This window comes from Rhipicephalus microplus, chromosome 5, assembly GCF_043290135.1.
Source record: "Rhipicephalus microplus isolate Deutch F79 chromosome 5, USDA_Rmic, whole genome shotgun sequence".
NCBI classification, from domain to species: domain Eukaryota; kingdom Metazoa; phylum Arthropoda; class Arachnida; order Ixodida; family Ixodidae; genus Rhipicephalus; species Rhipicephalus microplus.
In genome coordinates, this window is record NC_134704.1 from 78286513 (window position 1) to 78299599 (window position 13087).

General features: G+C 44.7%; 1 protein-coding gene across 2 annotated transcripts in view; it reads left to right on the plus strand.

The window, feature by feature from the left end:
• Nucleotides 1-13087, plus strand: part of qin (tudor domain-containing protein qin) — a 134682-nt gene that overhangs the window by 50165 nt on the left and 71430 nt on the right. For both annotated transcript variants that reach the window (XM_075895705.1, XM_037425258.2), the window contains exons 10-14: nt 7507-7573; nt 7669-7717; nt 8947-9073; nt 9277-9348; nt 10325-10389. In XM_075895705.1, coding sequence (XP_075751820.1) covers nt 7507-7573; nt 7669-7717; nt 8947-9073; nt 9277-9348; nt 10325-10389 — 380 coding nt within the window. The remainder of the gene's footprint in view (nt 1-7506; nt 7574-7668; nt 7718-8946; nt 9074-9276; nt 9349-10324; nt 10390-13087) is intronic.

The window sequence follows — 13087 nt, forward strand, 5'->3', positions numbered from 1 at the left end:
AAGTTCGTGAAAGATTTTGCAACAAATTCTCGATCACTCGCCGACCTTCCGAAGAAAGATGTAATTTTTATGTGGGGTTCCGCTTAAGCTGCCGCTTTTTCTCACCTATATTGACTACGACTATTGACTACGACTCCACCTATATTGGCCCACTTTGACCCGTCTGCTCCGACAGAAGTCAAAAGCCATGCGAGTGGTCACAAGACTGAAGCCGTCCTAGCCCAATGCCAGTGAGGACACGACCGAGTTATCGCCTACGCTAGCCACCTTCTCACAGCTGCCGAGCGCAACTATTCAATTGCATAGCATGAATGTCTTGCTTTTCTTTGGGCAGTCACAAAGTTCCGCCTATATTTATATGGCACGAATTTTTCTGTAATAACGGACCACCATGCACTTTGTTGGCTTTCGTCACTGAAGGATCCTACTGGTCGGCTTGGGTGCTGGGCTCTGCGAATGCAAGAATATACCTATACAGTCATGTACAAGTCAAGACGCCTACATCAGGACGCAGACTGCCTGTCCCGCTACCCAGTCGATGAATTGAGCACCATCTCTAACGCAGACACCAATACTTGTGTCTTTTCCGTTTCACAACTGACCCGCATTGGTGATCAGCTACGCCGGGATGCATCCTTGCGTGTTATAATTGAACGTCTTGAATCACCATTATCCGACAGGTCCCATCGCTCATTCGTCCTTTATGATGGCGTCCTGTACAACCAGAACTTCTACCCAGATGGACCAACCCAGCTGCTCATCATTCCGAAACACCTTTGCTCGGTAGTTCTCTACGAACTTAATGACCTTCCAACTGCCGGTCACCTTGGTGTATCAATCACTTACGACCAGATTCGCTGACGCTTCTTTTGGCCAGGGCTTTCACACTGAGTCAGAAGATACGTTGTGGCTTGTGATAAATGTCAGCACCGCAAAACACCACCGACACTTCCTGCCGGACATCTTCAACCACTTGACCTTTCATAACCTTTCTTCCGCATTGGCTTAGACCTCCTGGGTCCTTTTTACTTGTCTTCTTCTGGCAACAGCTGGATAGCTGTAGCCACAAACTACGCCATGCCCTACGCCATCATAGCACTTTCAACGAGCTGTGCTACAGATGTCGCCGACTTCCTCCTACATGACGTGATTTTGCAACATAGAGCTCTACGCCAGCTCCTTACAGACCGTGGCCGCACCTTTACATCAAAGGTCATAGCCGATATCCTACAGTCATGTGAAACGAGGCACAAGCTCACTCACGGAGCGTCTGAATCGAACTCTGATAGACACGCTTGCAAAGTATGTTTCTTCCAAGCACTCTGACTGGGGCCTTGCTTTTCCATACGTGACATTTGCATATAATTCTTCTCGCCACGGCACTTCCGCTTAGCAGCGACATATGTGATTATCGATAACAACTAACTACAGTCGAATCTCCTTAATTCGAACACGGTTAATTCGAACTCATGATGAGGTCCCGTCAAAGCTATGTGTATTCTAATGGGCGAAAACGCCCAGTAATTCGAACACACAAGCACTTGCGACGGTTAATTCGAACATTCCGCGCTCCGAAAATGCTCTCAGCACCCCGCCCAGTCCCGCGGCGGCACCTGCGACACCTGAACGCTGCGCGCGATGGAAATGAAAAGGAAAGAAAAGGCTGCAGTGGAATGTTTGCTCTCTCTCAAATGCCGATCTGCGACGGGCCCATGTCATGCTTCCCCTTGTCCGTCCTTGCCATGTAAAGACCCTTCTCCTTTCAACGCTGTGCGCGAAGAGAGAGAGGGAAAAAAAAGAAGCTGTCGCTGTGTTTAATGAATGTGTGGTTGAAGGAAAGGAAAAAGGCACTATCTTCTGCAGCCCTTGCCCCTTGCGAGAGCACGGCTCTGCGCCTGGAGGGGGGGGGGGGGGGGGGAGTGTCTCTCACGCGTTGGTGCTATGCTTCTTCTTTTTCCGTCCTTGCTTCGTAACACTTCTTCTTTCACCAACGCATGCAAAAAAAGCAAAAAAAAAAAATTGCTTCCATGGAGTGTTGTTTTTCTCTCAAATGCCGATCTGCTTCTCTTCGCGCGGAGACGCTCCTTCTTTCTCGTCACGTGCTGGCCATGCTGCAGCTGTGTAGCGGAGAGCGGGAGGCTTTTCTACGCAGTCGTCGTTGTCATCTTCAGAAAGTGTCGGCGCTGGACGTTTCCGCGTGCAACTTCTCTTGCCAGGAGAATGCTGAAGCCAAAGTAGAAATGCTTTGCAAGCTGTGTGTGAAATTGATTGACTCGCTGCACGGCAAACGTGTGCAGGCGGGCATCACGGATTACTTCAATTAATAACCAATGTCCTGTGATTTGTGAATAAATGTAAATCTTCTGAATCTTCCCCCTTGTGTGTTAGCTCAACGCACATGCGCCACTGCATAGACAGCACTTCATTTATTTAGCTTTCATTAATTTGAACTTCTTTTAATTCGAACAAATTTTCCGGCCCCTTCGCGTTTGAATTATCGAGACTCAACTGTATGTTGTTTTCAGCACACAGTTCAGCATATGGATGGAAAACTGGACTATGGTTTGCCATAGCTGCTATGCATGAAACTGCTGTCACTATTTATGCGATCATTAATAGTTCCTGTGTAGCTCCAAAGGTATACAGCGGTAGAAGGCAATGAAGTTGTAAAAGGCATGAATCATTTTGGTGTTCCCGTTGTTAACTTATGACTGACATTCACGTTTGCGGCACCCAGCTGCGTCATCCATTATGGGTTCGTTTGTGTGTCTTAGAAAGACTTACACGAGTTCCTTAGGTAGAGTGTAATGTTTCTGTACACATTATGTTTTGAAAAAAATGTTTGCTAGTTTTTTTCGGATGATTAGAAATTTTGGGCGTGATATTTGGGCTTCCCCTTGAGATCAATACCACAGAGATTCTGCTGCATATAAAGAAAACCATTTCATGTTGCCGTTCTTGGGGCACATACTTAGATCAGCAGTTGTCCTGAGGTTGTAATTCAATTGTAAAACTGCTCATCTCAGCTACACCGTGACAGAAAATCCAGGATGTTGTGGATTGCTGCGCTATTCAAGTACAGTACCGTATAAGTTACTTCTGAATTCAACACTATGCAATAGGTCTGACCTGTTTCCTTGCTTTACATTGTTTCTCCTGCCTCTGAGGGATCTCGAAAGAAGTATGCGCTCTCGGAGAGCACAGACACAGTAGATGCAGTCGGACCGATCCAAACAACACATTTATTGAATTGCATTCGCAACGACGACATCTTCAGTCGAATTAACATGCATCACTCAACAAGCTAAAACAACCTTACCCAATATTCCACTACAATCAATTAACATAACAACAAACATAAGAATGCGAAGGCGGTGGCGCCGATTTGACTCACCACTAGAGACCCACGTGGTGCAGTGCGTGACTGGGCGCTTGACTAGTCAATTTGACGGCTTTTAGATTTCACGTCTTTAGCAAAGGTATTCGAGGCCAAGCATAGCTTCGTGATATCATGTTCATGTTGTTTAACTCTTCTCGATATCACTGGTTTCATTGTTGTACTGATTGTCACAATCACGGGAGCCTATGACGTAAACAAGACCGGGGAGATTTCGGCTCAGCAACTCGTCCTTCACATTGACTATAGCATTTCTTAGCTTCCATATTGCTACATGAACTATTTAGATATCTGTTGCATCACACAGCTTATATGACTTTCGAACCTCAACATTACTCGGGTAGCTAAATTTGTGCTTGTTTATTTTGGCCACAATTTCAGGTTAGCTTGAAGGCCTTCTGTTTAGGCTAGAACTCCCATTAGCAGTAACTTGCCAAGTATGTCGTGCCATTACTGTTATTAGATAGGTATAGTTTACAGTTAGTGTGATAGCGGAGGTTGAGGGAATGGTGTTACGTTGCGGACGGCGTCTTATAGTTTAGCGGGATAGCGTTTTTGCATTTTACGTGCCCCAGCTGGGATGGTGGTGCCATCTATCAGAGGATTGATAACTTGAAGAACAGTGAAAAGGAAAACGGCAATGTTTGCCTGTGTCACTGCGCAAAGCATTTGTTAAAAGTTTATTTTAGTAATAATAAAAGTAAAAAATATGAACCGCACACCAAATGCAAAGACATTTATGCCCCCGATTTGTTTACATCGATCTTCTAATTAGGCTTAGAAGCATTTGAAATAAGAAGCTTGTGGGAATCGAGGCTAGCCCGCCGCCTTTGCGCGGGCTTTGCCATCTCTTTCTGCCGTTCTCATGTCCCGACATGACTCCCCTCCTCCGTTGTCTGCTGTGCTGGGGGAGCGCAGAGTGACGTTTAACTCCTCTCACCCGGTAGCGGATGTCGACAATGATGTCGTGCGCAAAGTCTCTCGGGACAGCTGACGGTGAGCACGCATTCTCTTTTCCCTCCGTCGACTCCTATTGTTTGGGGCTCGTCGGACTTCGCCAACGGCGAACGCTCACCTTTTATTGCCCCTTGCGAACGCTAGGCTGAAAAGCGGTGCGGTGTCCTAGTGCGTGGCCAGGCTGCGCCGGACCCGTATCTCTCCGAAGCCAACGCGAGCGCCTTTGCCCTCGCTCGAGCAACTGGGCCTCTGTCCCGGTGTCTCCGTGAATCACTTTTACCATGGAGACGTGCTCGCGGCACCCCTGTGTAGTACTGCTCGCTCGTGGTGTGGATAAGCCCATTTGCTTTCCCGCCGCGCCTTTGCAACAGGCTCTGTACTGTGTTTTGGTGTTGCCGCAGGCAATAAAGTGTTGCGGCCTTGAGCAGTACTGTGTTCTCGCCATGGCGACGGTTAACGCGTGCCCTGCGGCTCGCTAGGACCGAACCCACGCTAGTGGCCGTAATCCTTCGGGATACCTGTACACTACAAGCTATCTCAAAAATTTTACTAGCTTATCTTTAATACTCGGTCATGAAAGCGAACTGAAAGCAAGCGAAGCTATTTTAAACAGTCCTTTGCTACTATTGAAGAGAATATTTCGACAAATAGGCTCAAATCACTTCGGAGCGGGCATCTGAAAAATAGCGTGCGTACGATTAACATACGGCTACTGTACGTATCTGCAAATGTGCACTTGAATTCCGCTATCACAGCAAGCCCACAATCCTGCTAAGCTTGGTATACTGTAACTGTCTGTTACCGTATTTACTCGATTCTACCGCGCCCTCGATTGTAACGCGCACCCGATTTCCACAGCGAAAAAAAAAAAAAAGTAAGACATCGATTGCAACGCGCACCCATTTTTCACGTTGGCCCGCACGATCACACCACTCGAAAAAACGACTCCTTTCGGGAGCGTCTTCCATTTAAATATGAGGTACGGGCGAAGCTTGTGCCCATCTGACGTGTAACAGAGCATTGCCGTCACTGTAGTTTTACCGTGGACCGATGTCAGCACGCGAACTTGCTTCGCCCCCTTCTCGACGGTTGTGGTGCCAGGCATGTCGAAGTAAAGAGGCGTCTGATCGGCATTCCCGATTTGCCCAAGCAGGTAGCCGTTGTTGTGCCGCAAATTTAGGACGAACCTCTGAAAACTGTGAAGCTTTTGATCGTACTCCTCCGCAAAACTTTTCGCATATGCATGTTCCCCTTCGGAGGGAAAAGCCGTTCCTCTTCATAAAGCTAGTTCATAAAGCAGAAAAGCCAGCACCTGCTCGCTTAAACTGGCTCCGCATTAGACCTTTTTCTAAGACTAATTGCATAGCCCGCACTTGGAGCAGTTCTGTCGTCACGGGCCGCTGTGCCGCTCGCTGCTCAAGCACATACTCGCCGAGCAGCTCTTTAATTTGCGGAAACCGACCCTGCTGTGGTCCACTGAAGCCTTTGCGTGAAGCTTTGCTGTCGACAATCTTCTGCTTTTGTTTCCGCCGGTCCCGCACGCACGTTTCGGGAACTCCGAACGACCGCGATGCGGCCCGATTTCCATCCGTTTCTGCATACGCGATGACGTTTCTTTTAAAAGCGGCATCGTGGTGCACTCGAGTTTTTGGAGTCGGCCCTTCTACGCCGTCGATGCTAATGCACTACTAGATGACGAACTCCTCAACACACGTACGAAGTGCCGCACATGGGAAACACATAGGCAGAAATGGCCCACGCGCCATGCCGACGCACGTAGGGGGCGGTCATTTTGGATTTGCCGATGGCAATAGATTTACCGTAATTTTTTCGTTCGTACTCGATTCTAACGCGCATGCGATTTATGAACTCGCTTAACCGGAAAAAAGGTGCGCGTTAGATTCGAGTAATTACGGTACTTTTTTTATGAGTGGCGATGCAATGGCAAACGTCCTCAGCTACACTCCTATTACTAGTAGCTTGCGTTTCAAGGGTATCATTGGGCATTTTCAGCTATATTTCTCATTTCAGTTTCTTGAAAGTGTTTTTTTTAAATCTATGTTTATTTCTTAGCATCATGTCCATATAAGAGTATGTAAACTAAGGTTACACACTGGCATTCATGATTCCTCCATGTAATAAGGTGGCTGTTCCGACCTGACAGATTTCTTCTTGCTGTCATATTTTTCAAATGTCAGCTCTTTAAGCGCTACCCCCAGTTTTCATTGTAGGCATCTGAGAACTTCCATTGTGCTCCAAGCGTCGAAGTTCAGAGAAATAAAACACCAACACGCATTTGCCCGTTGAGGGAAAAAAAAAAATTTGCAGTACAGCTTTGTTTTTGCGACATTGTCTTTAGTTGTCAAGGCGAGGGGTACAGAATACATTAGTAGCTGTTTTTTTTTTTGGCTGAAAAGTATATTTTCTATGTGTGCAAATTAGGTGGGAATGCATATCAATAGTGTATACAGCAGTCCACGTCAATCTAATCCAATCCAGTCTACATCCTGAGCGGCCTGGGCTGCAGCCAATATGTTGAACTAGAATATACTCCAGTGGCGGAACCGGCTGGGCTCCCGTATCCTTCTTTTACACGAATGCCGTGAGAAGGCACAATTTATACGTTTCGTAGCAGTTTTGGCTGCGTTGTCAGACTATTACGAGCTCCTTCAAACTTTCAGTGGTGGTTAATTTTAACTCGTGAGTTTGCTTCCTGGTTTTTCCGAAGATCGAACAGCCAACTTGCTCACTGCCTGGCTCAGTTGTTTCATTTTGGCCAGATGTACTTTTTCATATGTACCGCACACACTCTGAACATTCTGAGCATGTACGGTAATTATGTTTACTTATTCTATATGAGCGCCTTAGTTTTCAACTTTTTTAACTTGAGGGTTTGTTTCCTGTGCACAGCGTTTTCCAAGCAGACGTGACAGTCATGGAATTTGCTTTTAATCGTCATGGACAACCTGGAAAATTCAGGGAATTTGAAAAAGATCAAAATGGAAGACATTCTGCTTTCGCTGCAGAATACTAGTATACTCTTGCTTTCTATGAGAAATCATCAATGAATCTGAAACTGAGCGACAGTTTTCTTGCTTCATTTTCTTTTGGATAACAGTCTTGCTCAGAATTGTTTTGTACCCTTTGTGCAGCTCAAACCAGTTGTTAGCGGACCTCAAGAAGGCCAGTGAACAACACATGCAGGGTGTGCAAGAGCAGGTGAGAGAAAGACCACACTAATTGGTCGGTAAGACAAATAATCAAAAAGGTTTTCAGGAAGAGCAGCATATTTTGACATTCATTTGCTCTTGCAGCTGAAGCAGCTGAGATCCAAAATGGAAGAATTCAAGGCTTTGCAGAAAGGTTAGCAGCCCTACCTCATTTTGCAGGAGTAGCACCTGTACTATTCATTTGGAAAGCTGATGCATGTGTCTACAAGTTTGTCATTGTCAAAACCGTGCCTACTGTCATGAGCGAGACTGATACAGCACCTGTTCGTCGGGCAAGCTGTTCTATTCTCTACCTCGTCTTCCTCTGCTTTGCTTCCGCTTGCCGCGCACCTAAGCCCTGCTGTAGTTTTTCCTCATGACACTCGGCCATGATTGCGCGCGCCTGTCGACAATGCCTCTAGGTAGACGGCACTGGTTGTTCGAGAGTGGCCGGACTTGGCCATGGCATGCGGAAAATCCATTTAGAAATATGTCCAAGTTGTTTCTGGCAGCTGGCATTGGCTATGTCGTAGACGCTGAAGCTTGGCTAGAACCTTTGCTGATGATGAGTTTGGAAGATGACAGTGACTGTGTCGCGGTTGTCCACGGCTTCGGCTGCGCTTCCACATTGCAAGGGAAGCTGTCTCAATTTTCTCTAGTGGAGGGAGCGGGCAGCTTTGTGGTGGTCGATGTTTGGTGGCTTGAGGCAGCTTCGCAGGGAATTTTCTCGGTGACTGTTGTGGCAGGCGACTCTGACTGCATTGGCATGGTCGCAGCTTTGTCTGTGTGAGTACCGCGATTAGCGCTGGTACCACAAAACTGCTAGGAGAAGCTGCCTGTGACCACGTCACTAATAATGGGTAAATTAAGAAATACTGAAGTTCAAATAAATCACAAATGTGCTTTTTATAGTTCCGTGGTTTGGCTTCTTCTATGGTACGGAGTTGCAGCTGTAGATAAGAAAACAAAGCTGTGGGTGCTGGTACCACAAAACTGCTAGGAGAAGCTGCCTGTGACCATGTCACTATTAATGGGTAAATTAAGAAATACTGAAGTTCAAACAAATCACAAATGCGCTTTTTATAGTTCCGTGGTTTGGCTTCTTCTATGGTACGGTGTTGCAGCTGTAGACAAGACCACAAAGCTGTGGCCGAAGTCTTTTTTTTTTTTAGTTAAGGTTAGTGTAGTGCATTCACTAATCTGTGAACTTTTGCGGAAAGGTGGCGGGAAGCTTCTCAGCCTTACACATATTCAGCATGTTTCTGAAACTGTGCTAGTCGTTCAGAAGCTCCCATAATCCCAAGAAAGTTTTCTTTTTTCCTGATGTGACCCGAGTTGCAATTTTATTTGAGGTTGTTTTCTTCAATCATTCTGCTCTTTCAGAAGTTTCATCGGCAGTAGCTACCAAAACGCATCCTCACAGCATGCTCCTTCTAGAGCGGCTGGATTCCTTTAGCAACTTTCCCTGCTTCCTCTTGGACGATCTGCCAGAGCACAAGCTTGAGATAGAGTGAGTTCTTTCGCCATTTAGTGTGATACTTTGAATTTTGCCATCTCTGTATTTTTTTTAAATTTCGGGCATCCATTGTAGGGGGTTCGTTTAAAAATTTTATCACTGCAAAGTTGTGCTCTGGTAAAGCTCTTTCTGTGTAATAAAGGCCGCTATTCACAAATGAGTTTCTTGATAATATTCACACGCTTTAATTTTTCCAGGGTCACTTACGGTTCGTCACTGAAGGAGTCGTTGAAATCTCATGGCAACTTGAAGTTGACGCCTACAGAAAAGTATGTAGACATTTGATTTTTTGGATGTGCATGCAGACTTTTTGTCTTTCTTTCTTACAATGTAACCTAGATTTTACTCCTTCTTGTACTGGCTGCTATATAATGTTTCTTTCCTGCACAACTGCTTAGCCTTGGCGGGTTTGCATGCAAAAACGGTGTTGCACCGCTGCTGAAAAATGGGCGAGGCAATTTGGGGGTGGCACGCGTTGGTTGTGCCCATGCTGCGGAGCGCGAAACTCAATTTTTGAAAAGTAAGCTTGGGTGTGCAGATCAAGTTTGTTCATCTGATATGTTCCCGTTACAGAAGTTGTTTTGAAATGCTCGATAAACCAATGTTCATACCTGAGCTCATTGTATATGCAGCATTGAATGTTCTGCAATATTTACCTATTTTGAGCACTGGAATATTTGAGCACTAGGGTTCATAGATACTACTCTTTACTGGCTCGTCTAAAGCAGCATACTTTGATTTTGCAGGCCACATGATTTCTTTTTGTCAATATTAGTGTGTTTAGGCATATAATGTAATGAAAGTAATGAAGATATTTTTGTCCCGTGGCAGCTTCATGCGAAAGTTTGAATTGGCTTGAGAGTATAACATTTGCAGTACAATAGTCTTGAATTCATTTTACTTCGGTTAATGCTCTTTTTCGGTCAAATCTGTCTCGATGGTCACAGGCAGCAACCCGTACATTTCTATAGGACCTAAGCTTGGCTGCTCTGATGCTGAAAATAGCTTTGACCAGACAATTCAAACATGGTTGGTCGTCTTACATGCCTCTGATCCTAAGAGTGACTGCAGTAATGGTGCCAATAGCAGCAGCAGCTTCTGATTTTGTGGCAATTAGGGCACAGGAAAGGCAACGTTTTAAGCCCTCTGAATTTTGGCATATATGGGTGAAGTGATTTTTGTTATGCGGATTATTCTTTTTGTTCTTTGCCCTGCAGATTAATCTTTTTTTTCCTTGCTTTGCAGTTTATCCCTTTTGACAGTGAAAGACCTGCCTGAGGGGTACGAGGAGGATGATCTGGATGATACAGGTAATAGTTATTTCTTGGGTTGGGTGGTTATTTCTTAATCAATAGTTTGTCGGTCAATACAAGAGAGTGTGCGCGTGTCATTCCTTGTTGGTGTCTGTTTCCGCTGGCACTTCCTCTTTTCGCGGGGTTATTTATCTGTGCTTCCGTGTGTTGTTGACTCGAAGGAAGGCTTTTTTTTTACATCTAACACTATACATCTAAGATGCAAATAAAATGTTCTAGCACAGGGCCATTCTTTCATGTAAGACCTGTCTGAATCAAGGAACTCCTCTTAGCATGTCTCCTATACTTACTGGTGTTTCTGTGCCAGTGCATCTTATCAGGCCTGCGGACAGCCTCGCACAGCTTAAAGGGACACTAAACAGGACGATGATAGTTATAGCGCGAGAACAAAACGACAACACAGAGACAAGATGGACACGAACTAAACAGGAACAATGACTTCGTTTAGATTAACAAACTGCACTCTGAGAATGCCATATGTTTCACTGTCATAAGTTCATTCTTAGGGAGAAAATCGAGGTATAAGTTTCATCCTTAAATCTTGCGCCAAAATTTCCCGCGCCTGACTTAAGAAACTACAGAATCCATTTCGGCATTTTCGTGGAATTGGCTCGATGAAAATTTCTGAAACTTCATATGCTGTCTACGACACCCACAGATTACAATTTGCTCCATTTTTATTCATTGAAAGCTTTGTCAAACTCGGTAGACGCCTTTAAAATTTCTTACGTCACGATTTTTGGTGCGGAAATCTTAAGGCGGCGTTGCTACTGGCATTTTCTTTTCAGGTGTTTTCCTGCTTACTAAGCGTCGCGCGCCAAAATTTCCCGCGCCTGACTTAAGAAACTACAGAATGCATTTCGGCATTTTCGTGGAATTGGCTCGATGAAAATTTCTGAAACTTCATATGCTGTCTACGACGCCCACAGATTACAATTTGCTCCATTTTTATTCATTGAAAGCTTTGTCAAACTCGGTAGATGCCTTTAAAATTTCTTACGTCACGGTTTTTGGTGCGGGAATCTTAAGGCGGCATTGCTACTGGCATTTTCTTTTCAGGTGTTTTCCTGCTTACTAAGCTCTTGTCGTGGAAAGAGTGGTGTTTTCGGTATTGTGGAATTTTACTTTGCTAATAAGCAAAAAATCTTTTTTCTCTTTAGTGTCTCTTTAACTAATTATCTACAAAGTGGACGCTGTAGGCACCCATAACAAGTGTTCCAGGCCAAAAAATTGAGCGGAAGCTTATCTCACCATTGTTATTGACAGACGACAGTTGCAGACATGAGGCAGATGAACTCATTACCATACGAACTAGTATACACTATGTTTTAGAAAATATTTTAGCATTCGAAATATTTGAATGAATACTACAGCGTTTGAATTTAAATTATTGGAAATTTTGAAGTATTCAAAGTCGACAAATCGGTGTATATTGTCTCTTTGTAACCCCCTCTGTAAAGGTTGGTTGTTTAACTGCATTGAAAGAGTGCTCTACCATGACTACACCTATCTTGGAGAAATTCGCATTGCCTTGTTTTCACTTAAAAAAATATTCTGCGGGTTAATTGGGTCATGACATGATTTATACTATTTTAGTTTAGTTACTATTTGACCCAGTCACTATTCGCTTTGAGTTCACTTCAAACCTAAAATTTATTACTAGCACATGCTTAGCATTGTATAACAAAGACAACATTATTTCTTCATTTATGTGCACTGGAAATGCTGGTCTGAAACACCACGTCCCGATTGTTGGGACTTCGTCAATATTCTTTTTGTATATATGTTGCGTCCTTCGTGACTGAAATACTGTGTATCTGGTTTGCTCCTGTATACACCGCACGTCAAGTGTATCGGTACGTGCATTCCTTGGGTTTCTGTACAGTCTAAACCTACGATAACGAAATTTCGAGGGAACAAAATTCTGCCCACAACGAAATATTTTTGGAGCATCGGCGAATGCCCATAAGAGTCGGTGCATTTCGTAACTCGCACCTACAAAACGTATTTTAATTAACCGCAGTCCTTTTTAATAAAATTTTTGCAACGAGAGTGCGTAAATAGTTCATTCTCGGAACATTAAACTACTCATGTGCGTTTGTGGTGCACTTAAATTGCACAAAACCATTGTCACAGCGCACTTGATCAGCTGCCACCATCATTGTTTACAAAAGAAAATGCTGGTCATCATAACGATGAAGATGGTTTTCTCATCGGTACATGTGACTGCTGTGTCCCAACATAAAGTTCATTTAGTTAACAGTAACTACATCTTTAAAAACAAACCACAAGAGCTGACTTTGCAGTGGGCATGTTTAATATTTAATAGGCTGGCAGGGAAACTGTGCCGACTCGTAATCGAGGACTAGGTAGCCAGGTCCACAGCAACATGGAGCTTCGTTTGCTGCGGTTTGCTGGCTTTGTCGGCTTTTCGTACCTGTTGTTGCCTCATGTGGTCGTGTGCGTGGAGTGGTAGAAGTCGCTGTGTGTGCTTGGTGCTACGTGAACTGCGTGTAGCAATATTACAGTCTGATTTGTCTGCCCGCAAAGTGCCGCCTCCAGCGGAATAGTAAAAGTTCATCACACTGGTCGATAAGGGCTGCTATTGTCATAGTTTCCTGAAATTAACTAGAGGGGACTCTGGCGCCACGACCGTTCAGTGACCATGGAAATGATGGGTACTACACGGATTTGC